This window comes from Parasteatoda tepidariorum, chromosome 7 (genome assembly GCF_043381705.1).
Source record: "Parasteatoda tepidariorum isolate YZ-2023 chromosome 7, CAS_Ptep_4.0, whole genome shotgun sequence".
Classification (NCBI taxonomy): Eukaryota; Metazoa; Arthropoda; class Arachnida; order Araneae; family Theridiidae; genus Parasteatoda; species Parasteatoda tepidariorum.
Window position 1 is genome coordinate 4,757,162 of NC_092210.1, and position 25,650 is coordinate 4,782,811.

General features: G+C 28.1%; 1 protein-coding gene across 3 annotated transcripts in view; it reads right to left on the reverse strand.

Annotated features, from left to right (window-relative positions):
• The window catches only part of LOC107439315 (iroquois-class homeodomain protein IRX-4), a 75,847-nt gene that overhangs the window by 38,698 nt on the left and 11,499 nt on the right, over positions 1–25,650 (reverse strand). For all 3 annotated transcript variants that reach the window (XR_011637176.1, XM_016051870.3, XM_043042360.2), the window contains exon 2: positions 10,581–10,802. Coding sequence is in view for 2 of the 3 variants with exons in the window: in XM_043042360.2 (XP_042898294.1) it covers positions 10,581–10,802 (222 nt within the window). In the remaining variant the exon portion in view is untranslated. The remainder of the gene's footprint in view (positions 1–10,580; positions 10,803–25,650) is intronic.

The following is a 25,650-nucleotide window of genomic DNA, read 5'->3' on the forward strand; positions in this document are numbered from 1 at the left end:
AAGTGAAAAACAGTAAATTTTTCACTATCATCGTTTTATTAGTATAAATCTTTAAAGAAAAACATCACCTACATAAAAATAAAATAAATAAATGAAATTTAAGCGGTTTTAAGGCACAACTTCTTCAATTTATGAACTTATTTTGTCGACTTCATCACTTTTTAAAAAATATTTGCAGCCATTTTTTAATTGATTTTAACATCATTAACTCATTTAGCATCATTCATTTAATAACATATACAAAAAATTATTTAAAAATTATAATAAGAAGCAGATGTATCGATAATTTAGCTACTTATTAGAAATAAACAAGTAAAATTATTTTTAAAAAAAGTACTTATTTCTATAGGAATTACATTACAAATTTTCAAACTGCAACACGTGCTGTATTATTCCGCACTAAGTAGTTTAAAAAAATCGTGTACCCATTATATTCTAAAAAAGCAACAAATGAGTAAATCGATAATAAAGGGCATTTCACTAAAATGTAAAAAAAAAAAAAAAAAAAAAAAAAAAAAAAAAAAAAAAAAAAAAAAAAATTAGTCATTATTTTTATTTAAAAAAAAGCCTATTCACTCTTCATAAAACGCCAATGTAAAATCAGAGTTAAATATTAATTTATTTAACCAGCCAGCAATCCTACTAATAAACCATTATTCTTTATAAGAACTCCATTACCTATGAAATTAGTTCATAGCGCTTTGAAGCAGATGGGACACTAGTATCCCTTTTATAAAAAAAAAATTTGATGCTTTAATTACAAGTAAAAATATATTCTGACACTTTTTTATTATAAAAAATAGTCTAATAGTTACCAAAAACATTCCGCTACATTATCGGTGCTATAGTTGTATTAAAATATAAAATCAAAAAAAAATAAAAAATAATAATAATGATTTTTTTTCATTCATATTGAAAAATGTATCAATAATTGATTTTGTAAATTAAAGAAATTTCAATCATGAACAACCGTTTCTCTTAGATTTAAATAACTGCAAATTTGAAAAATTATTGTTTGGAAGTGTGGCGTGTTGCGAAGAGTCTGCAGAAAAAGACACCGGCGTTATGTTGTATTTCCAAACCATAAATTATTAAAATGCTAAATATTTTTCACTTATTTGACTTAAATTAATACAAAATAACAAAACAATTATGAAATATATCTTTAATAAAAGTTCTGCGTAATTTACATAAAATATAAAAATATAAAAATTTTGCGATTTGCAAATAAAAATTCTGCGATAATTACACATAAAAATTCTGCGATTTACAAAGTAATTTTTTTTCCTTTGTCATCACACTTCATAACGTGTTCTTTTTTGAAAATCTATTTTATTCTGATAATAAAACTATGGATGAGTTAATATTGTAGCATACTTTCTACACGCGCACCAAAATTTCTATAAGGATTAAAGGATTAATGACTTTAATCGTAATCTTTCAGTCGTACCTAAAATTAGTCTACTGGATTGCTTAAAAAATTCATTATTATTTGAAAAATTATTTATTTATTATTATTTATTTATTCATTAGATTAAATATATTAATTTTTTAAAAGAGCTAATATACATATGAGCATTTTCAAACTAATTTTTGATGTTTTAATAGTTTAAAATCGTATTGTTTAGGGGAAAATTAATACAGCTCTGGACAGTGAATTTCCAATGTACTACGTATACTTTGCTATAAATAAATTGCTAATTGACTGCGAAAATATTATTACAATTTGAAATTTTATAAATATTATTTAAGCCGGTTTCAATAGTTTATTAAACAAATTATGTATTATATTATGAATTTATTAGAAATAAATTTAAAAAATTATGTTTTCAAAAATACGAATTCAGTTATAAGTTACTTAATCGCCAATCCATTACTATTATGCACTGTATCAATTTATAGTTCACTGCTTTATTCTGGTAAATCACTAGCAAGTTATGAATAATGAAATCTGTAATACCTAAATTAGTTGATGAATTGTTAATTAATAATGTTCTAATATATTACTGTTTTTTTACATCAAACTTTTAATTTATATATTAGGCATACAAATTACGACTTCATTATATAATGTTAAATGTTATCTACTTTATTTCGAAAAATAATAATGTTAATAAAATAATAATGTTGACTTTTTCCATCAAATATTTATTTATTTAAAAGACATACAAGCAAATTACTATTTTATTATGTAGAATTAAAAGTTATCTACCTACTTAATTGAGGAAAAAAAATTATATTTTGAGTACTTATGCAATTCACACTCTAAGCATATAAAACTCAATTCAATCGCTGAAGATGATAATAGTATTTTTATCTTCAAATACTTGAATTAAAATATTTCGTTGGTATGCGGATCATGGGTTAGAGTCCCCTGGCCATCAGTCTAACCGTGGGAGATTTTCGTGGCTTTCCTCTCCGTGTAACGCAGTTGCGGGTTAGTTTCATCAAAAAGACCTCGACGAGGGCAAATTTCTCCCAATATTTGATCCCGAAGTTCCTTTTTCTGCTAGATTGGGTTCAAAATAACAAGCCTACACAGTTGAACATTAGTAGTCGTACATCCAAAAAATTGGGTCGGCCATTCAGCGACGGTTTAAATAATAATATTAATTATGAATAGAGAGCGGTTTTGTTATCCTGGGCATAGGGCTCTTGCCTCCTAATAAGGTGACCGGGTTTAAATCCACACGATGGCCGGTCGGTACGAGTTCTGCTCCCGACTCGCAACGCAAAATATTCTCAGTGGTAGATGGATCATTGGTTTAACTCTCCTTGCCTTTGAGCATACCGTGGGGTGTTTTCGTGGTTTAAATCTCCATGCAGCGCAAATGCGAGTAAGCTCTATCAAAAAGTTAATTTGCCCCAATGCTTGGAAAAGAAGTTTCCTTGTCTTCTGGTTTGGATTCAGAAGCACAAGGCTACGGTGATGAAATTTGATAGTCAAAAACATAATAATAGCTATCATATCATTATTATAATGCATAGTTAATTAAATGTCTTAGTTTTTTTTATACAAATATAGAACTAAATTACCGTTTAGCACTCAAAAAAATTTGCAACTAAATTACTAATTAACATAGAACTTCTAATTATTCAATAAGTAAATGTTCGTATAAATGTCTTGCTTTTTTATTACAAAATTTCGTTTTTAAAAATTACTAATTTACATATTCTTAATTCACAAGATTTACAAACTATTCGTTACATAGTTTGTAAATTCGTTACGTAGATTACTATTCATTACATAGTTTGAAATTAATCTACCTATTTTATTGTGGTAAAGCATTTAATGAGAGATTTATTTGAGATAGTCCCCTAAAAGACATAATTTCTCTTTTGAGGGAGTAAAAGAGGGGAATGAAGGGAAAATGTTTGTTCCATTTTAATGGCATCCTTCTTGTTCACAAATGATGGCTATCAACTCGACGCTTAACTTTCCTCCCCCCATTCTTATCCTCATCCCCACAAATAGTCCCTCGTTACACTCCTTAAATTTAATCCATTTTCCAGGAGTTTAGATTTCCTGGAAATATGCGGGAGGCACCCTGTGTCACGCGACATTAAAAGAATTATTGAAATCGTTCATTTTTAGAAAAGCGAACTTTATTTGCGAGATATAATTTGAAAATTAATTTAACACTATTCTCAAATTGTCGAAATATTTCTATTAAAAAGCAAAAAATAATAAAACTACTGTACTTTAATTTTCATAAGGGAGAATTTATTTTTAGAAACTATGTAAAAACATAAAATTTTATTTGGGAGACATATTTTAAAAGCTGCTTTAACGCTATGTGCAAGTTGTCAAAAAATTCGTATTACAAATTAAATGTTAAGAAACACTTAAATAAGTGGGACTCAATTTATTTTTAAAAACATTTTTCAATCTACAATATATGAAATATTTCTATTAAAAAACAAGAATTAAGGTAACGAGTCGTTTAACTTAAATAAGCTACACTCTATTTACTTTTTGAAAAAGTTTTTAATCTATAATATATATATATTTCTATTATAAAACAAGAATTAAGGTAACGAGTCATTTTAAATTACATTTTAAATTAAATTAAAGTATAATTTAACCTCGTTTTAAAACCTACTTTTAAGAAATAAAATTTTTTATTTTCGAGGCATATTTTGAAAGCTTTATTTTCAAGTTTCCAAAATCTTTCTTTTGTAAAACAAAAAGTAGAATATATTTTTGATGTCACAAGTAAGAACTTATTTATCTTCAGAAATTAATGTTTAAAAATATAAAATTTTTATTTTTAAGGCGTACTTTGAAAACTATTTTTACGTTATTCACAAAATTTTGATAGCAAAACAAAAATTAAGAAAATTATAAAATGAAAATTTCGAAGGTAAGAAGTTATTTAATTTTCGAAATAAATTTCAAGACATGAAATTTTTAATTCGCGATATATTTTAAAAGCTGCTTTAGCGCTATACACAAGTTGTCAAAAAATTCTTATTACAAAATAAATGTTTAAAAAAAAATTTTAAAAAAAACTTAGACTTTATTTACTTTTTAAAACAGTTTTTAATCCATAATGTGCAAAATATTTCTTTTACAAGACAAGAATTAAGGTAACTAGTTATTTTAAATTTCATAAATACAATTTAACTTCTTTTTAGAACATGGTTGCGAGGTTTAACTATTTCAAGTTATGGTCATTATTCAGGGCAGGTTTTGGCTTGGTTTGGCGAGAGAAAGGAAACCAGATGAGAAAAAGCTCCTCTCTTTGAAATGCACGATTTTTTGTTTCCACAGCAGCAGACGGCCTTAGACTTTGTGGAGAGGGGAGTTCTATCTATGGACAAACTATACTTTTTACTATGAGAATTTTGAAATCAACGGCAGTTCTTATTAAATAACCTCCGCTTGGTGTTACCACCTAGTCATGATGCGTGGACTTACGTGTGTCAAGAACCCACTGAGCTATGCCGGCGGTAGCGTAGCTACTGGTGGGGCCTCCCAAGCCGGACAGGTCAGTGAGGAGACACCAGACTAAAGAGTAACGACTTCGCCCTCCAGATTGGGGGTTGAGCAAAGGGTTAAAAATCCTATCTCGTAAGCCTCGTAGGATTACAGAAACTAAAATCATGCTTTATGAATAGCAAATGTGTTATAAAAAACATAAGTAAAAAATAAGTAAAGAGTTACATATTTAAATAACAATTGCATTTCAAAAGTATCTAAACAAATCTAAATCGTTATCAAGGATGTTAAACCTTCTCAAAATAATCCATATTTACAAATTTAAAAATTCTCAACGGTAGTAAATCCTTTTAAAATTATTCATATTATTTACGATGCAATCTAAAACATAGCAAATTCTTCGCAAACTTATCAAAATAACCGAAAAAGCATATTATTTATAACTTTAAAACATTCTAGAAGACAGTTAATCTTCTAAAAATAATCTCATTGTTTACGATTCTATAGATTGAAATTTTATAATATTTTTATTACACTAAAACTTTTTAAAATAATTTAAAAACTATAATTTTGAAAAATTTTCAAAAATATTAAAACTCTTTAAAATAACTTATTAAAATAAGGTTATTAAGGCTTTAAATCATTTTCAAAGATACCAAAAATTTCTAAACATAAATCCAAAAGGCATATTATTTATAATTTGAAAACCTATTCAACAATCTTATAACTTCTCAAAATAACTTCTAAAAGGATCTTTAAATTTTAAATCAATGTCAACGATACCAAAATTTTTCAAAATAATCCAAAAGGCAAATTATTTGCAATTTTGAAACATTTTTATTGTACTAAAACTTTGCAAAATTATTCCAAAACAATTTACAATTTTAAAAATTTTCATCAATATCAAAACTTCTCGAAATCACTTCTAAAAAGGTTTTCAAATTTTGAATCATTCTCAACGATGCCATAACCTTTCAAAATAATCCAAAACGTATAATATTTGCAATTTTAAAGCATTTTTTTTATACTAAAACTTTTCAAAAAAATTATATTTACAATTCTAAAACCTATTCAACAATATTAAAACTTCTCAAAATAACTTTTAAAAAGAATTTTAAATCATTCTCAACAATGCCCATAACCTTTCAAAATAATCCAAAACGTATATTATTTACAATTTTAAAGCATTTTTTTTATACTAAAACTTTTCAAAATAATTTTAAGAGGTATTTACAATTCTAAAACATATTCAACAATCTTAAAACTTCTCAAAATAACTTCTAAAAGTGTTTTGAAATTTTAAATCGTTGTCAACGATGCTAAAACCTTACAATATAACCCAAAACGTATATTATTTACAGTTTTGAAGAAATTTTTTTTTTTTATACTAAAACTTTTCAAAATAATTCTAAGGTATTTACAATTCTAAAACATATTCAACGATAGTAAAACTCCTCAATACACTTCATCACATCATTGTATCCCATGGAGCAAAAAGTTGGGACATCGTTATTTTAAACTAATAAATCGTCTCGACATGTAAGCAAACAGTGTGTAATTAATGACGTCAAGCCACAAGCCACATTTTTCAAATAAATATAATTTCTGGTCACCCTCACAAAACTAAGCATACGATCTCACGATTCCTCAACCCCACCAACGAGGATGAAGTGATGGACGACACGAGGGGGTCAGGGCAAGTCAGGTCTACCCATAAAAAATGACGTCAACCTCCCGCAGGTACTCCCTCGCCATCGTCTGCCTTAGAGCACCCCTCTCTCTTTCTCTCTCTCTGACCTGTGTTCGACCCTATCTTCGTTTGCAATCTCTATCCTCTGATATTTCGGGCAGTTACAGACAATCTTATTTTGTTGTTCCCAGAAAATAGATATTTGAGTTTAAAATTCAGGTTTATATATATGTATATTTTCTTTTTTATATTATTTTATTTTATTATAAATGTATATATCTACATATATATAGGTAATTTGGGCAATGAAATGATCAAACAAATGAAGTTACATAATTTTAATAAAGCGTATAGAAACATTGCTATTGTTCCTGTAAAGTTTTTATTTTCCCATAAGCGAGAGCATAAGTAGGTAATGTGGAGATTATCTAGATAGTTTGTAGATCATCTAGGTAGTTCGTAGATTATTTAGGTAATTTGAGAAATGAAACAATTTTTGTGCTTTAAAAGGAACACCCTAGTTAATAAGACGATCTTTATAACTAATTTCTACACTTTAGTGGTAACATTTTCTCAGACTAAAGCTTATACTACAAACGTACTGACAAAGAAAAGAAAAAAAAACGCAAAATATTTTTTTTTAAAAAAATTCAGAATTCTAGTAATAAATTTTATGCATAAAATTCCAAGAGCTATTTTATATGTTTCCACATCTGTTACTACATTTTTTTCTTTTAACACGAATGCATTTTCTCTCCCTTTCACTTGCGGCATACAAAAATATGTCTCGAATTTATTCCACTTGTTATCTGTGGAGCAAGAAACATGTTTTTCTGAGTTATGGCATCCAAATTTATATGTTTCTATTCACAACTTCTATTCGTGGAAAATGTGAAAGTGTAGTGAACAGGAAACTGTTTTGCTCTATTTTTTTTATAAGTATTTTAACTCTTACCCATTTGTGTAAGAAACATACTCTACATTTGTATGTATTTATACTTGAATTTTAGTAAGAGATAGAATATTCTGCAATTTTTCTTACATTTGAAGCACGGATAGCCTTGTCAACATCAGTATGTGGCAAAACCCGTGGAAGAATATCAATGCATTGAATTTTAAAGGAAGGAATTCGTGCTTATATATAACGATATATAAATACGGAGTTCATAAAATAAAGTTTAATAAAATATTTGCTGTAGCTATATTCGAGCGGAAAGTTTTTTTTTTTTTCAATGAATTCTTTTTAAGAATAAAACGCGCATGCTTGGCATCAGGTCAACTTGAATACGCATAATTTTCTGAAGAGAGAGGTGATAACTCGGATAGAGCGTTCGCCTTCCAATGAAATGAGCCGGGTTCGAATCACAGCGGTGACTGGTCGATACGAATTCCTCACGTATCTCGCACCGACCACAGTACAGACGTAGAATATCCTCAGTGGTAAACGGATCATGGGTTCGAGTTTCCTTGCCGTCATGCTAACCGTGGGATGTTTCAGTGTTTTTCCTTTCTATGTAACGCAAATCCGGGTTAGTTCCATCAAAAAGTTCTCCACGAAGGCAAATTTTCTCTCAATACTTGATCCAGGAGTTCCCTTGTCTTCTGGATTGGGTTCAAATTGACAAGGCTAAGGAGTTGAACATTATCAGTTGTAAAACCAAAAATTGGGCCGGCTGCTCAACGACGGTTATAAAATTAAATAAAATAAGTGTAATTTCCCGAAGTAAGTAAATCGATTGTTTATAGGTGTGGTCAATTGAAATAGGTTGGGTTTCTTTGCTAGAATAGCGAACATTGTAAAAATTTCAGGAAATGTTCGAGAAAAAAATAATTGTAAAATGTAATGTCTACAGCAATTTTTAACTCTAAACAAACTATTAGCAACAAAGCTAAAACTCTAAAAATAACGGGTCACTGTTAGTTTTGGCTTCAGCCACTAACAACAGAAAGGCTCCTGTGTGTTTGCAGGCAGTGTGTCCCCTGATGAAGAACTGTTCTGCAATCACACAATTATATTTTATTTTTTATTATTAAGTAATTTTGTGTTTTTACTAATAAATAAAAATAACAACTAACACTAAAAATTACGAAGCTGTCTAGTTTTCTAAATTGCATAAATTGTACCCAAGTGAGCCCTCTAATACAAATTTTTATAGTTTGAAGGAGATAAAAAACGTTACGAAATACAAAATTTCTTAGTATTTAAAAATAAAAATTTTAAATGTTATCCAGATAAATTTTTTACTGTATATTACATGCAATTAATCTCGACCGCAACATATCTATAGTTCTATCACATTTTGTATTTCTAAATTTCTCTTAAGATAAAACAATACAAAAGAATTTTGAATTTCTGAATGTATATGAATATATATCTGACTATAATAACTATAATATATAGTTAGCTATTTTAATTGGATGACTGAGTATAATGGAATTCAGAATATCGAATTGTGTACTCGAATATTTGGTTGAGATAACTCAGAATAATATAATTCTTTATACTGAATTGAATATTCAAATATTTTATTTAGATAGTTAAGCAGAATGTACTGAATCATTTGATTTCGGTAACTGAATACAATTTAATTCAATATACACTCAAAATTTCATGCCTTCACTCAAGCGGGAGAAAATGTGACCAGGAAATAAACCAGTATTTGAAAATAATTTAAACAAAAAATAATTAACTTTAAATCTATAACACTGAGACAATAAGCGATACGGATTATTTGAAAGAAGCAACTAAGGCTTTATTGGTTGAACATAATTATTTTATCTGAAGATAATGTTGTTTGTATCGCTTCAATACAATGGAGAATAATTATCCATTGTCAAAATATTAAGATGATGAATAACAAATATACATAAAATGATTTATGATCCTAGCTAAAACGAAATGATTATATACGTTGATTGGAACACTTGTATCGTTAAATAGCCAAATTAGTATATCAAATAAGCATATAAATAGGTGAATGCTTCTAATTTGGAGTTATTAAACATGAAGTATCAACTTATTCAACAATTTTAACGGTGGAAAAAGTAATCAAAAAACATTAACTATTTTGCTTGACTGTAAAAGTTACTTTATAATTTATTTTAATTTACGGTACTTATCTTTCAAAGCGGGCTGCGAGAAAATTGCCGTACTGTTATTAACATCAGTTTTAATTAATTATGCTGATAGATGCCATTGGTATTCTGTTGATTGATACCTGAAATCGAATTTTTCCAAATACAACTTTTTAAAATTCGATAACTCAGAAACTAGTCGACAGATTTTATTTCAAATTTGTTATTTTGTCATTTAAAATATATTTACTTCAAAATATTGCAAAAGTTTGTATACTTTAAAATTCAAAATTTTTTTCAGTATATATTTCAAGAAATTATATAGGATAAAAGATTATTGAAAATTATTTTTTTTAACTTTTTTTACGAAGTAAAAAAGTATTGAAAATTATTTTTCACTTTGCATTACTTTTGAATTACCACATTTATAATTGCGCGCAAGTTTTTCAATTTACTTAAATATTTCTCAAATTATTGCAAAAAAGCTCAAACTTTTGGGACCTTATTTTACAGATTGAGGCTACCCCGTACATTTTGAGGTTATCCGAGTCCGGGTCTAAAAAAGGTTTAAAAAAAAAAAAAAAAAAAAAAAAATGAAAAAAAAATAAAAAAATAACGTGTTTGATTCCCAACATTTTTCAACATTACTAACGGGTATATTCTTATAAAATCATTACTAACCGGTATATTCTTATAAAATTATTGCTAACGGGTATATTCTTATAAAATTACTGCTAACGGGTATATTCTTATAAAATTATTACTAACGGGTATATTCTTATAAAATCATTACTAACGGGTATATTCTTATAAAAATGGAATTGAATATAAACTAGAATATTTGTCGTAATCAACAGACGATTAAAAACTCACCAAAGAGGGATAAAAGGCTGAAGATTCAACTCCCGTGAAGTTGGGATAGGCTTGATGCTCGTAGAGCCTAGGATGGTAGGTTGTAAGTAGCCTGGAGTCGTAGGTGGCAGGCAGTGAACAAACAGCTGAGGACTCCACCACCCCCGAAGACGTTCTCCCCGAAGAATCTCCCCCGCAGCACGGGGAGGAGACGGAACTCGTGCTGGTGCTCCCTACCATCAGCTGCAGAAAGAAGAAATGTAATTAAAAAAAAAAAGAACAAGAAGAAACCATAGCAAAGATATTCGATTACAACCACTGCTTATTTATTTGGAAAGGAAGGAGGGGCTTAAGAACGTCATGAATGTATACGGGTATCGTCTGAGAAAAAATAAGGTTTACTCTCTTTAGAACATTAGAGTTTTTTTATGAATCGAATGCAGTACAATAAGATTTACGATACAATATAATAAGAATGCAATATAATAAGTAAAACAACGCAAAAACAAAACTAAAAAAGCACAAATATAAATACAGAAATGGACATATGTACTGTAGTTTCCGTTCCATTTTATATCCGTCGTTGAACAGCCGACCCAATTTTGGGTGTACGACTTCTAATGTTCAACTCCGTAGCCTTGTAATTTGAACCACTCCAGAAGACAAGGAGGCTCCTATATCAGTACCCCCAGAGGTTTTGATTTGCTATGGGAACATAGAGGACTTTGTGACTCGACAGATTTAACGTGCATCAGTCACCATTTACTACACGGAGAGTCTTCCGCCGGCGGGGTCATTTCAAAGGAAGGATATTATTGATGCACTCAATTTCTTAGAGGAAATAAAAGAGCATTAAAAACACTTCACGAAATTGCAAGCATTTGATAATTTCCAGCATTTCTCAAATTAAATATTCGCTGTTAAGACAGGCATGAAAGGTTGAATTGAATCAACAAATTCGAAAGAAAAAAAAAGTTTTAGAATAACAAACCGGTTCATGTAAACATGATTAAATATTTATGTTTAAAGTACTTCATGTTTAATATAAGCCAATTTTTCTTATTCAAAACCAATTTGAACATAGGTGAAAATTAATTTATCGGGCAAAGATCGGTTCCTTAAAGTAGTCACTACATTTCGAAAGTAGTTTATAATCATTACATTTAAAAAAAAAAGTAGCTGTAGTTAACTTCATTTGTAACAAAGTAGTTGTAGTTAATTACAAAAATAATGTAGTTTTCCGACCACTGGCCTAGAGGAAGTTTTTCTTGTCTATAAAACCGAAATTGTGGTATGCTCTTTTCCGTACTTTGCTAACGTTGTTTTTCTTTAATCTATGTAGAACAAAGTATATTCTAGCATGTATTTTTTTTTTATACAATAAGTCAAACCCTATAGCACTAAGTTTTCATTACTTGAATTCGTATTCTGAATAGTCGCACTGTAAAAGAAGTCGAAAGCAACATTACGCGCGAAACCAGTTAGATTAAAATTTTCCCCGACAAAAAAATGTACCGTAATTTTATGAGATCATTTTACGGTCATGAAACTAAATTAATTAAATTAAATTAGTTTTCCGAAACTTTCTTAGGTGCTTAGTTAAGTTGGGTGGATGAAACTCAATTCTGATACAAATATTTTGCGGGGCTTCCAAATAAGTTGGATCTTTTTAAGAAAAAAAATGATTCGACCGTTTCTTAAAAAATATGTGACTTGCCTTTAGAAAACTACATTCGATTTAAAGTAAATACTGGAATTAATCGGTTTGAAATTAATATATTTACTGGTCTGTGGTCGTAAACAAATTTTGATTTTCTTTTCTTAATTTTTTAAGTAAATTGTGCTAAATATTATAATTTACTTAAGAATAAGCTATATTTTAATAAAGGAGCTATATTTTTCAATCGAAGTGAAGTAAATATATAACGTTAGATAGTAAGACTGAACTACGTATAAAACTTTAAACAAGCCAGCTTTGTATTTGTTATTTGTAGCCAATTCTACAAATTAAAAACGTGAAGAAAACTAAACTTATTTCACTTTTTTCTTTATTCTGATTTCCTTTAAAAAAATAAAAAAAAGAAGAAGGAGAAAAAAAGAAAGAAAAAAATATTTATATTAATATTGAAAATCTTTTTTTTTATGAAGATTGCGAGAAAGTTCAATATAAGTTATAATATTGCATTACATTTGTTAAAGTTGTTTTCGAAATTTAAATTTTAGATTACAGAATAAACGAAAGTCATAAGCTATGTTTAGAGGAAGAAAAACACATCGTTAATATTCAAATTTAAGAACATGCTATAATCAGCTGTGTTTATTATCGGCACTTTTAAATAATTCAGGGAAATCTTCATGAAGTGATTTTTATTGGGTAAAAAAAAAAAAAAAAATCTTGAAAAACACTTCTTAGTACTTCTAAAAACGATTTTCTCAAATGTTTTCAAATAGTAGATTTGTTAAAAGGATATCCTCATTCTAACGACTTAAAATTACTGATTAAACTATTTCAAAGCATGAAATATTAAGAATTATATATCAGGTTTATTGTTCTCTTTTTTTTTTNTTTTTTTTTTTTTTTTTTTTTTTTTTTTTTTTTTTTTTTGCAGATGCTTTCTTTCTTTTTTTTTTCTTTTTTTTTAACACAAAAAAAAAATAAACTTCATATAAAGTTTTCCTTCCTTTATATTTTATAGTAATATTTAATGGGAATAAAATACTAAATTACGTTGTACTTTCTACCTAAGGCTGCCATTTGCATATATTAGTGCAAAAAATATTTTTTCAAACAGTAGATTTGTTCTAAGGATACTCTAATTTCTAATTACTTAAAACTACTTCACTAGAAAGACGGAAAATTAGTATATACCTATATTGCCGAAAAGCAGTCAAAATGACTAGATTGTGAAGGCGTCAATAAATTTGTTTAAAATTAATTTTTAACATTTTTTATATTATTTACAGTTTATTAGTAAATATTAACAATAAAAAAAATTAAATGTTGTTCAAAAAGTCACAAAACTATAAGAAATTGTGTCATTGTATACATCATTGTTCTTCTAATTGAAATTAAAAGCAGTCAAAATTACTTCCTTAGACAATCTAATGTTAAATAATACTAAGTAGAAAAAGAATTTTTACTTCTTCTTTACAAACTATTTGTTTTTCCAGCATGTTAAGATTATTCTGAAATCAAACACTCATTTAAATAAACTCTGTAACTGGTTTTTCAAAAGGAAGAAATACTACAAGGAAACAAAAAGAGTTAAATGAAATATAGCATGAAATTAAAAACTCTAACCTTAACCTAACTTAAAATCTTCCCACACATCATTCAGACAGAGATTTGTTTTCCAAACTAACCGAATCGGTGATTATTCTCACGCTTTGATTTAGAAATGGCGTTGCTTTTTGTGAGCAAATCAAAAGAAAAAAAATGAAAACAAAAAGAAACAAAATGAAATAGCAATTTTTTTCCCGTAGTTTCAATCATTATTAACCTTTGAATGTGTACAGAGGGGGGTACGAAGGCGAGAAACCGGTTTTCCTGCCAACTGTACATAAATATCTCCTTAGCTTGAGAAACGAAATTGATATATTTTAATTCAGAGACAATCTCTATACGTGATTCGGTTTTGAGTTGATTTTCTAGAGACAGCGGGATATGGGGCATATACACACACTCACTTGTCTGAGACATCGGGGGGTCTTCTGGTGTAGAAATCGATTCCCAAGCATTAGGAAGGTCCCAGCCCGGATTTGGGAAGCCTCCTTTCTCATCATGGGCACCTTATTTCGCGCCCTGAAACCTGAAGTGTAGAACAACCTAATTTGCCACCTACCCACTCACGAGAGTCTTTATGAGGCTGTTAGCCAACGTTTCTCATTCATAAATCTGCTACTGTGAATAAATTTAACATGGTGGGGGGAATTTAACTCAACTAGCGCTCTCTCGCCGGGATCTAATCTTCATTACATGAATGGAAATAATTCTAGGAATTTATGAATGAGTTCGTTTCAATTACGTTGATTTTCTATTCACATTCTATTTTGGCGGCGAAATTAATCATTCAGTCGCCAACTGATTCCATTGCTTATGAATATGATCTCATAAAGTTAACTCGAGAATATGATAGCATGAAGTTTACAAAAGAATATGATCATATAAAGATTACTAACGAATTTGATAACAAAGATTACTAATAAATATGATCACATAAAGATTGCTAATGAACATGATCACATAAAGATTACTAACAAATTTGATCATATAAAGATCACTAATGAATATGATCATGTAAAGACAGCTAATGAATATGATCATATAAAGATTACTAATAAATATGTTCATATAAAGATTACTAATGAATATGATCATATAAAGATTGCTAATGAATATGATCACATAAATATTACCAATGCATATAATCACATAAAGATTACTAATGAATATGATCATATGAAGATTGATAATGAATTCAATCGTACAAAGAGTACTAATGAATATGATCATATAATTGATTACTAATGAATCTTTTCACATAAAGATCACTAATGAATATGATCATATAAAGATTTCTAATGAATGTGATCACATAAAAACTACTTATCTGATCACATATAATAATATTACAATTGAACAAGATCCACAATGTGAATATGGTTTTGGGCTAGAGATGTGAAATTTTTTGTTATATTCTTTTGGAAAATAGTATTAGGAATATTCTCTTCAAATGGAATGTTCGAAAATATTCTTCTAGCCAACATGTTAATTATAATTAATAGTATTTCACAATTATTATTTAAATTATCACAATTATTATTATTCCCAATTATTATTCACAATTATTATTCAAAAATACAATAATAATAAGAATAAATATAAACAATTAATAAATTGGATCACATTATATAAATATTTTAGTACATTCCATTCAAGATTTATTTTTCTGGATAAAATAGCTATACACTAATGGAAAATGAAAGAGAAATATTTTTCAGAAAATTGTTCTCAAAACGTTAAAATAATTATATCATAGTCAGCCTTTAATAATGTCTCAAAAATAAATAAAAAATGTAAAAGGAATAAGCATAAATATAATCAATTAAAAAATTCAATCATATTTTTAAAAAAATAATACTTTTCATTTGAGATTGCAAAAAAAAAGTAACAAGGGCTCAATAATTAAAATGAAACATTCTTTGAAAACTGTTCTCAAAATTCTGAGTGACAAATTTTAGTTGAAGATAATTCTAAGCCAAAAAACCAACCAGAAGCGATGATCTTTTAAGATTAATCATAATTTAGCATTTTCATACATTCTTCAAAATTATGCTATAATAACAGTATTATAATTATGGCATATTCTTCAAAGCTATGTTGTAATAACAGTAACTATAATAACATAAAAATGCTTTGTATAAAAGGTAGGATTTAATTACTCATTCTTTTGGATCATACTATAAGTCTGATAGGAAAGAAAATCTTTTCACTATAAACTTAACCCCTTAACGCAAAGATTTTTTGAAAAAAACTGGCCAATAAGAATCAATTTTTTAATGTTAAAAAACACACTTTAGAACATTGTCTTTCCTTTTAGTGGACAATTTTGATATACTGCGTTTTTGTTCCATGGAAAAAGGAGAATGCCAACTGCTCCGGACACGCCAAAATATTTTTTTTAAAAAATATTAAATAACTACAAAGTAAATTTTGCAAATATTTGACTATTTTTGCTTGCTTTTTAAAAGGTATAGCAGTACATAAGTACTATATAAGCCTACGAATTATTTAGAAACAGTGTAGGATAAAAATCTACTAATTTGAATTTATTAAACCACAACTGATAAACTACCACTTTAAAATATATATTTGCTGTCCAGAGCAAGTTGGCATCTCTGTATATTTTATTCTTGAAATTAAATAAGTGTTATAGCTTACAATCCTATATAAATGATAAATATCAATAAAACGATTTTTTTTTCTTAGCTTTCACATTGTTATTTTCAATTCTCCATTATATTCGAGTGTGAAAAATTATAGCAGCATAAAATACAAGGCCGCTCGAATTATCTCGAGTGTGCAAAGTTTAGCCTGTTTAGCGCGCTCGAATTAACTCGAGCGCACAAATTAAGGGGTTAATACAAAAAGTATGATTTTGGTGTTCAAAAATATAATGCTCTGAAGAAAACGATAGAAATGATTTTGATACCTATGAAAAACGGGCCATAAATTCTGCGCTGTAAACCGAATATAAAAATAAATACACTTTAACCATTGTAGAGTTAAATTTTGATTTTATTTAACATCATTACAAGGGAAAAAACACGTTCACAAAATAACCTGTTTGCTAAAAGTTTATTTCCTCAGAATGAGATACTTTTTTCGTTTTTCTTTTGTTTTTAACACACTAACAAGCAATTTAAGTAAACAATTTTTTAATAAGTTATCAAGTTTTTTTTGTTTTCAATTATTAATGTTCGTTCTTCAATTTATATGGTTTTCATGTTTTACCTATATAATTGTTTATATATATATATATATATATATANATCTAAAATTACATTTTATATATATATATATGAAAAATGGGATAAAATGAAAACTGAAAGAATATGTAAAATAAAAATAAAGAATGTACTGAGACATGCACTCAAAATGTAAACAATTGTATAAAGAAGGATTGAATTCCAATGCTTTCTCAACTCATTTGACAAAATGCTTAAGACTGAGATAAAAAATTAAAAACGATTCTTCCTTTTCCTCATTTTTGCCGATAAAAAATAATGTACGTACAATAATTAATTTATGAATTTTACTCACTACTGATTGAGTAAGGAAAAATAAAGTTTTGTAGTATTATTTTCATGAGTAAAATTGTTTTAACAAAATTAGTAAATAAATAACACTATTTCTGAAAGCTTCAAGCATGATATTTCTAATAGTGCCAGCAGTTTTGCCGTGTAAAACCTTTCCAAACATATGCTGCTTAGTGAAAAATTGTTTACATAGAGTTAGTTTAGTTAGGAAAGAAATGTTCGTATCATTTTGTAGTTGCCATTTCGCGTGCTTTTAAAGATATTTATTCAATTCCTACTATTAGTTCACTACTATATCTTGTTCAAATTTTCAATCGTTTAATAAAATATTTTTTATGCATCCACTCAACTTCAAATACATTTTCTTTTAAACTTGTAGTGGATGACACTCGAATGTTAATACAGTTTTATTCAAATATTAATTCATTCATTAAATTTAATTAATTAATTTTAGTTTTACATGGGAGAAAAAATTTTCATTATTTAATAAAAAGTAACTAAAATAAAATGCTTCTTTGTTATAAGTAAAAATTGACTTCAATTTTCTTTTTTTTTTTATATATATATATATTACTTGTTTCCTGCGATAGTTGCATAACAAAATTCCGTCAACACGGCAGAAGAACATTTACTTTCGTCATCATTCATAAACATCTCTACCTAATTATCAGTTTATTAACAAGTTTGATTATTTGATACATCCTGAAGTTTAAAATCCTTTCAAATCACATTCATTAACAAAAGAAACAGTCGACCGCTACGCAGAAGGGAAAAAAAACGTAATTTTGTTAAAGAGTTTCTTCAATATTTTATTTAACGTTTAATCCAAAATGCTAAACTAAAACTCCTGATTACAAACTAACAGGAATTTCATAGTAAAGAATAAATGAATAAATAAATAAATAGATAAATAGCAACTCCAACAGTTTTAACTAACCTAAATTCTGAAAACGGAAACCTAGAATATAAAATCAGTAGCATTATTATGGAACGTTTAGTTTTAATGAACCTGTTCCTAGATTACACGGTCCATTCTAAGACTAAAATACATAATTTAAATAACAGAAAAAATGTCAAATTAAAAAATATTACTATCTAACAAATTCTAAAAAATATAGGCGTTCCTTAATTCCGCAGGTTTTGATTATAGAAAGAATGAACTCTTTCATTTATAGGTCAAGTCGAGTGACGTATAATATGAAGTACTGCAATTTGACAATCTAATTTCAAAATTGCGGGGGGGAAGGGTCATTTTAATACCCAATCTATAATTATTTTTTTTAAATATAATATTAATATTTAATTTATATTTAATTATAATATTAATTATATATTTATATTTATTATTATTCATTAATAATAATATTATTTTTTTAAATTATTTTAATAAATCAAATTTCATGAAACTCTGGACTTAGGTTTAAGAAAAATCTGAAAATTTTTAATATGTTAGAATTTTTATACCTTACAATTCGATATATGTTTCATTATTAGCAAATTAATTAAGAAAAATTCTTTACTTCACCCAAATTCTAGATCACATTAGTTGTTTGTTTTGTGGCTTATAACTTTTTGTGATATAATTATCATAGTTTAACCATTTAACCAAGAATGTGAAACATCAAAATAACAAATTTTTGTACCGTTATAGCGGTTAAACAATAACCAGCTTTTCAAAACTGTGCCTGCTCCCCCTATTTCGGGGGTGGGTGATAAATCCAAATTTGATGGGGGAAAAACAGTTTCAAATTTGATGGGGGGATAAAACAGTTATGTTTTTTCTTTTTCTTCAGAAAAAGTGTGATTTTTGGTGAAAATAAGCCTAGTCCACCATAGTAGCAATAAACTGTTAGACAGAAACTGTTGTTTTGAGAAATTTATTTGAAATATTGACATAGCACTTTACAGTATCAAAATTCAACCCATCGTTCAAATATTATAAAATTAATGTTCTTTTTTTTTAAATCTTGACTATACAAACAAACATTCATTGATTATTGAATTAAGCTACTTGATTGTCTTTTGATTTCAACATTAAAAAAGAACAAATTATCTGAATAAATTAACATGATTATACCTCTCATGATACTTTAAAACAACTTCCAGTGCATTTAAACTTTTCTTTTTCAACTTAGATACTCGCCTATTACTCAAGAAACAAGGAAATCATATGTAACATTTAACTTACTTTGAAACGTTTCGATTTTGTATCAAATAAGAGGATTCATGACGTTGTTACGTACTCTTTATATAATTCGCTGATAAGTTAATTGCATTCCTTTGTTCGTTGTTTACGTTTTTCTGCAGTTAATGGATTATACTGAATTATTCATTCATTTCTATTCTTTTAAAAGATTAAAAAAAGGAAGAAACATTTCAGTATTGCGCCTGAATGTCTCATTTATTTATTTTATTTTTGTATACTTTAGTTACTTTCTTCATTTTTAGATAAACATTTATCGGCTATTTTTTCCTTTCAATTCTTTTGTTCCAATAATGTAGCGATAAACTTCTTATTATAGTACATTAAAAAGTTAAGATATTTCTGGGAATTTCGTTTCTGGAAAAGAACAATCATTTATGCATCGTTCAGGGACAATTATCTGTATCACTCTTAATANGATGCAAAATTTTTAAAGAAATATTAAATAAAAAAATGCGTGTAATACAATAGTGAACAAAACGAACTTTCAGACCTGAAATTATATAGGAGCATTAACTTCATATCTAATACTTTCATTTGTGAAAAAAAAAAGTCACTTTAAAAAAAATCATGATTTTTTTTAAATCTTATAAATTAAATTTAAATTTACCATGCAACCTAGCTATAAAAATATTTATAATTTGAAAGAAAAATTATGATTTTATTATTAGTTAAAAGAGAACAAGACGTTTTGTCTATTGAAAAAGTGTGTAAAGTTCTTATTCGACATTTGTTAATAAATGGCGTTTTCAAAAAATGTTAAGCAATGGTTTATGCAATTGTTAAAAATACCATGAAAGTAGAGTTTTAAAAATTTAGCAGACAATTTTTTTTTTTTTTTTAATATAGTTCCAACATATATATTTTTGATCTAAAATTACATTTCTTCTTTACTTAAAAATTTTTTAAAGGAAAGTTTTTTTAGTAAAGAATTATGTTTTAATTACTGATTAAAAAAGTACCAGATGTATCTTCAGTTGAAAAAGTATGTAAATATAGCAACGCATCTTAATACAGCATTTGTTAATAAATGGCCCTTTCAAAAAATCTTGGATCTTGGAAAAATATGATCCAAATAGTTTAGACAAGAGAACAATCGGAAGTCTGGTCTATATAATGATGATTTAAAATTTTTTTTTCCTCACTGAAGAGCTTAAAAGGGTCGTATTTTTAAATTTTCATTTCTCTAGAACATTTTCGTTTAAATTTTGGTTTAATTTTTATTTAATTTCTGTTCTGTTTAAATTTTGGATTTTTTCATTTTTAATTATATAGTTAAAAATGATAAAACCTGTGTAAGTTCTAATTTAAAAAAAAAAAAAAAAAAGAATTTCTTTATTAATAATAATAAATAATTTTTATGATGTATTTTGTAGCGTAGAATAGTTTTGAGTAAACAAGTTTTACAATTGTTTAAAGTTGAAGTTCTATAATTTACAAGTTTTATAATTAAATAGTTTTAGGAAAAGGGACCCTAACTTCCTATAGAAACCCTATTTTCCAAATCGGGCCATAGGGGTCTATATTCTGATCAATAAACCAAATCCGTCAAAAAGAAGATGTGTTTATTCAGAGAAAGTACAATTTTCTGTTTGTTCAAGTAAGGGAACAGTAAGTAATCATTAGCACTTAATAACATGTTAACGTATATGACAGCTACAGTAGTCCGATTTAGTAGTCCGAAGGGAACAGTAAGTAATCATTAGCACTTATTAACATGTTAACGTATATGAAGGCTACAGTAGTCCGATTTTTGTAGATATAATACAAATGACGGCTATAGCAGTCCCCGATGGTTTTACCATCTCAAACAAAATCTCTTTTAGAGGATCTGTTTATTACCATTTCTTTTTAAGAACTAATTCCTATTCCTCAATATGAAATATGTTGGAGAAATTGTATCTTAAAAATTAGTTCAAAAATGCTTGAAAGTTATCAAATTTTGAAAAAAGGTCACGAAAATTTTTTTGACCGGTAGACTCTCTGGTCCTGCACATTTTAATTATTAATATTAGGGACATCATTATAAAGGAACAACATCATTAATGCAAAGGAACATCATTGATACAGAGTATACGGACACATTTATGCGTTAATTATTCAATAATAATCGTAAGAGATTCATATATCATGCATTATTCAATATATCGTAAGAAAATGTGTATCATTGCATGCAAAAAAAAATTTTTTTTCTTGGGGGGGGGGGTAGAAAAATATCATCAAGGAAAAACTGTGACAGAAGGCGATAATTCTTTACTTTCTTTTATACACGTCTGACGCTCAATTGCATATGGCAGTTAAAACAGTTGAAAAAAAAAATATATTTTGCGTCAAGATCTCTAGATTAAAAGTGTAAGGCAACGTGCGGTGTTTGAGATCACCCCATTGAGTAAAAATCCGATTATTAGAACAATAGTTATGCAGACTAATGTCGTTTATATTTTACGCGTAATAATTCTTTTTTTCATTATTATTCCTTTATAGGAGAATCAATCCAGCGAACTTTTGTGTTGCGGCTCATTACCGCAATAAAACATAAATCTGAACTCTTAAATCAAATGAAAAAGTTTTTTTCTGAGGGTCCTATTTTAAAATATAAATTTTATTGTTTTATCACTTTACATGTTATTTTATAACCGTCGTTGAACAGCTGACCCAATTTTGAATTTACGACTTTTAATGCTCAACTGCGAAGCCCTGTAATATTAAACCCAATCCAGAAGACTACCGAACTCTTGGATTAAATATTGGGAGAAATTTGCCTTCATGGAAGACTTTTTAATGGAACTAACCCTCATTTGCGTAATATGGAGAGGAAAACCACAGAAACCTTCCATGGCTAGCCTGGCTGCAAGGGGACTTTTACCCATGATCTGTTTACCACTGAGGATATTCTACGTCAGCACTGTGGTCGGTGCGAGCTGCTTACGGAATTTGTCGTCGGAATAGCGCTAGAATTCGAATTCGGGTCACCTCATTGCGAGACGAGAGCTCTATCCCCTGAGCCACCGCGGTTCAATTTACTAGTTATGGTATCCGGAATATTAACGATCAGCACCAGTCACAAGGCGACTAAGTATAATAAATGATAAATAAATAAAAATTCCCTGCCAGTCGTTAAAGATAAAGAATAGCAATTTTCATAGGTGGGTTCGATCCTCGCCGGCCGAAGACTCCCCGTGTAGTAAATGGTGACTGATGCACGTTAAATCTGTCGAGTCTCAAAGTCCTCCATGTTCCCATAACAAATCAATACCTCTGGGGGTTCTGATCCAGGAGTTTCCTTGTCTTCTGGATAGGTTCAAAATTACAAGGCTACGGAGTTGAACATTAGTAGTCGTAAACCCATTAAATTGGGTCGGCTGTTCAACGACGGTTATAAAATAAAATAAAATACCCGTATACTGATATCGGCTGCATAAGTATCCCCCCTTAACACTAGATTGCCCAAGGAAGTCATTTTGACTGCTTTTTAATTTCAATTACAAAACAATTATGTATATAATGACACAATTTCTTAGAATATTGTGACTTTTAGTACAACATATAATTTTTTTTCTATTGTTAATATTTACTAATAACTTGTTATATAACTGGAAATATTTAAAAAAATATTAAAAATTAATTTTAATCAAATTTCTTTACACATTAGCTATTCTTTCACACAATCCAGTCATTTTGTCTGCTTTTGGGCAATATAGATACATACTAAGTTTCAGTCTTTCTATAGTGTTGAAATCGAGTCTTAGTGCGTAAAAATCCAATCATTTGATCAAAAGTTACTTTCGTGTTATGTTTTGTAGATTTGCTAATTACTGAATTCTTCGAAAGATTCCAACTTCTGATTCAAATAATGTGACAAACAAATGTTCCATCCATTCAAGGCGAATCGAAACACTGTTTGCTATAATAATACATAGGCTAATGTAAAATAGATTTCAATTTAACTCTATCAGCCAGATTACTATAATGTACCTTTGGATCAAATAAAGAGGACGAGGGAAAAAAAATAAAGAATGGGGGATGTTAGAGAAATCTTGCGGGCACACCTTCCCCCTCTCTCTTTCCTCCGGGAGATCATGCTCCAGGAGCGGGGAGAAAAGTCAACCCCCCGAAGAGCAAAAACCGACACCGCTGACACCATAATGACTTTTCACACAACTTTTCTATTTTTCGCTTCCCTCTTCAACCCCAGCCCCACCCCCTATCACTTTCATTCACCTTTCCCCCACTTTCTGTAGACCCCCCTTTCCTTTATACCGTCCATTTATTGCTAATTCGCCCTCTTTTCATCTGGAACTGTGAGGGGGATATGGCGTTAAAAAGACCATCTCGCCTTTGTTGGGCCCTACTGACTTATCTTCTACTATTATTATTTGGTTTATTTTAATTCTTTGTGTCATTTTTGATTCTCTTCCCCCCCCCGTCCTTTCTAGGGACCCTTTTGAGTGACAAATTTTCATTTTATGTAGTATGCTTTTAAAGGTTGAATGAAGGTGTCACAACAAGACATTTGTCCCATTCTCTCTCTTTTTTTTTTTCTTTTTTTTTTTGTGAGAACTCCACTTTTTGAAAATGTTTAGCAAAATAATTAAGAAGCACCCCATTAAGAGGACGTTATACACCGGAAAAATTTTTTGATGCAAAATTCTGTTTCTGCTCATTTAGAAAGTGTGGAGTAAAATGAGTTCAGATAAACTGTAAAGTTTGAAATGTTTAAAGAAAAAAATATCTTCAAAACCTTACTGCGAAATCCTGCTATATGCTCTCATTTTGGAAAAATTGTTTCTGCCTTTAAAACTTCGTAATGAACCTGAATTCACTTTTTTTTTTTATGTTCTTTCAATTTTAAATTATTAATAGAGATAAAACGGAATTTGCCATGGAGTGTTTTTCTCGGTATATCGTTCCATTAAAATCAATACTACATTCTCAGAAACAATTATTTAATGTTGACACATAATATGGAGTCGTAAAACTATGATACGAACAAATTTGCTATTAAATTAAACAATGTGTTTATTTAAATTAGAAAACAATATCAAGTAATCAAGTTTAAGTTGAACGATAATATGTTTAAAATTAGCGCCCTGTTATTTTCAATTTAAAATTACTAACACAGATAAAGCAGAATTCGCCATGAAGCGTTTTTCTCGGTATATCGTTCTATTAAAATCGATACTACATTCTCAGAAAAAGTTGTTTGATGATCAGCCATAATATTAGAGTTTTAAACAATGATATCAAGCAAATTTGCTGTTAAATTAAACAATGCGTTTAAATTGGACCACAATATCAAGTTAATATGTTTAAAAATTTATAATATACGATTATATACGAAATAAAATATACGAAAAAATTTATACATTATGCGATAATATGTTTAAAAATTAGCACCATATTTAAGATGCAGTAAATTGTACGATATTGTGGTTCAACCAGAAATACATCGTTAGTTCACAGTTTCTACTTTTTCGAGATATATTCGCTATAAGTTATAAACTTTTAAGTCATAAACTATTCTTTCAAATTTTATAAATGGCAGTACGTATCAAGCAATAAAAATGTTTTTTTTTCCCCCCAAGAAAATACTTTAACTTTCTTGAAAATACTTTTGCAAATGTCTAGAAAAATTTTAAGTTTAGTTTTAAATATTAATTAATTTGAATTCATCATCTTACTAAATATTACAGTGAAAAATATTTTTCGTTAAATCATGAAAACATTTTTAAAAAATTTGAGATTTTTTTTCACATTTTGATTAGCGTTGTGAATTTATGTTCAATTGACAATTTAAAAAAAAAAAAAAAAAAAAAAAAAAAAACTTATACATTACATTCACAGTTAATCTAATAAATATTATTAAAAAATTGCAACTTAATCATAACAAGTAAACACAACCTTCACAACTCAAATTTAAATGCGAAAAACATTTTTGTAAAATTTAGGGGAATAGAAAGAAAAGCGTAATTTTTTTTCTCCGTTTGCTTCCTTAAAATATTAAACAGTTTCATTAAACGATCACCGCAATTCCTAATTAATTTCTTCTAAGAGACGTTTTTAATGGAA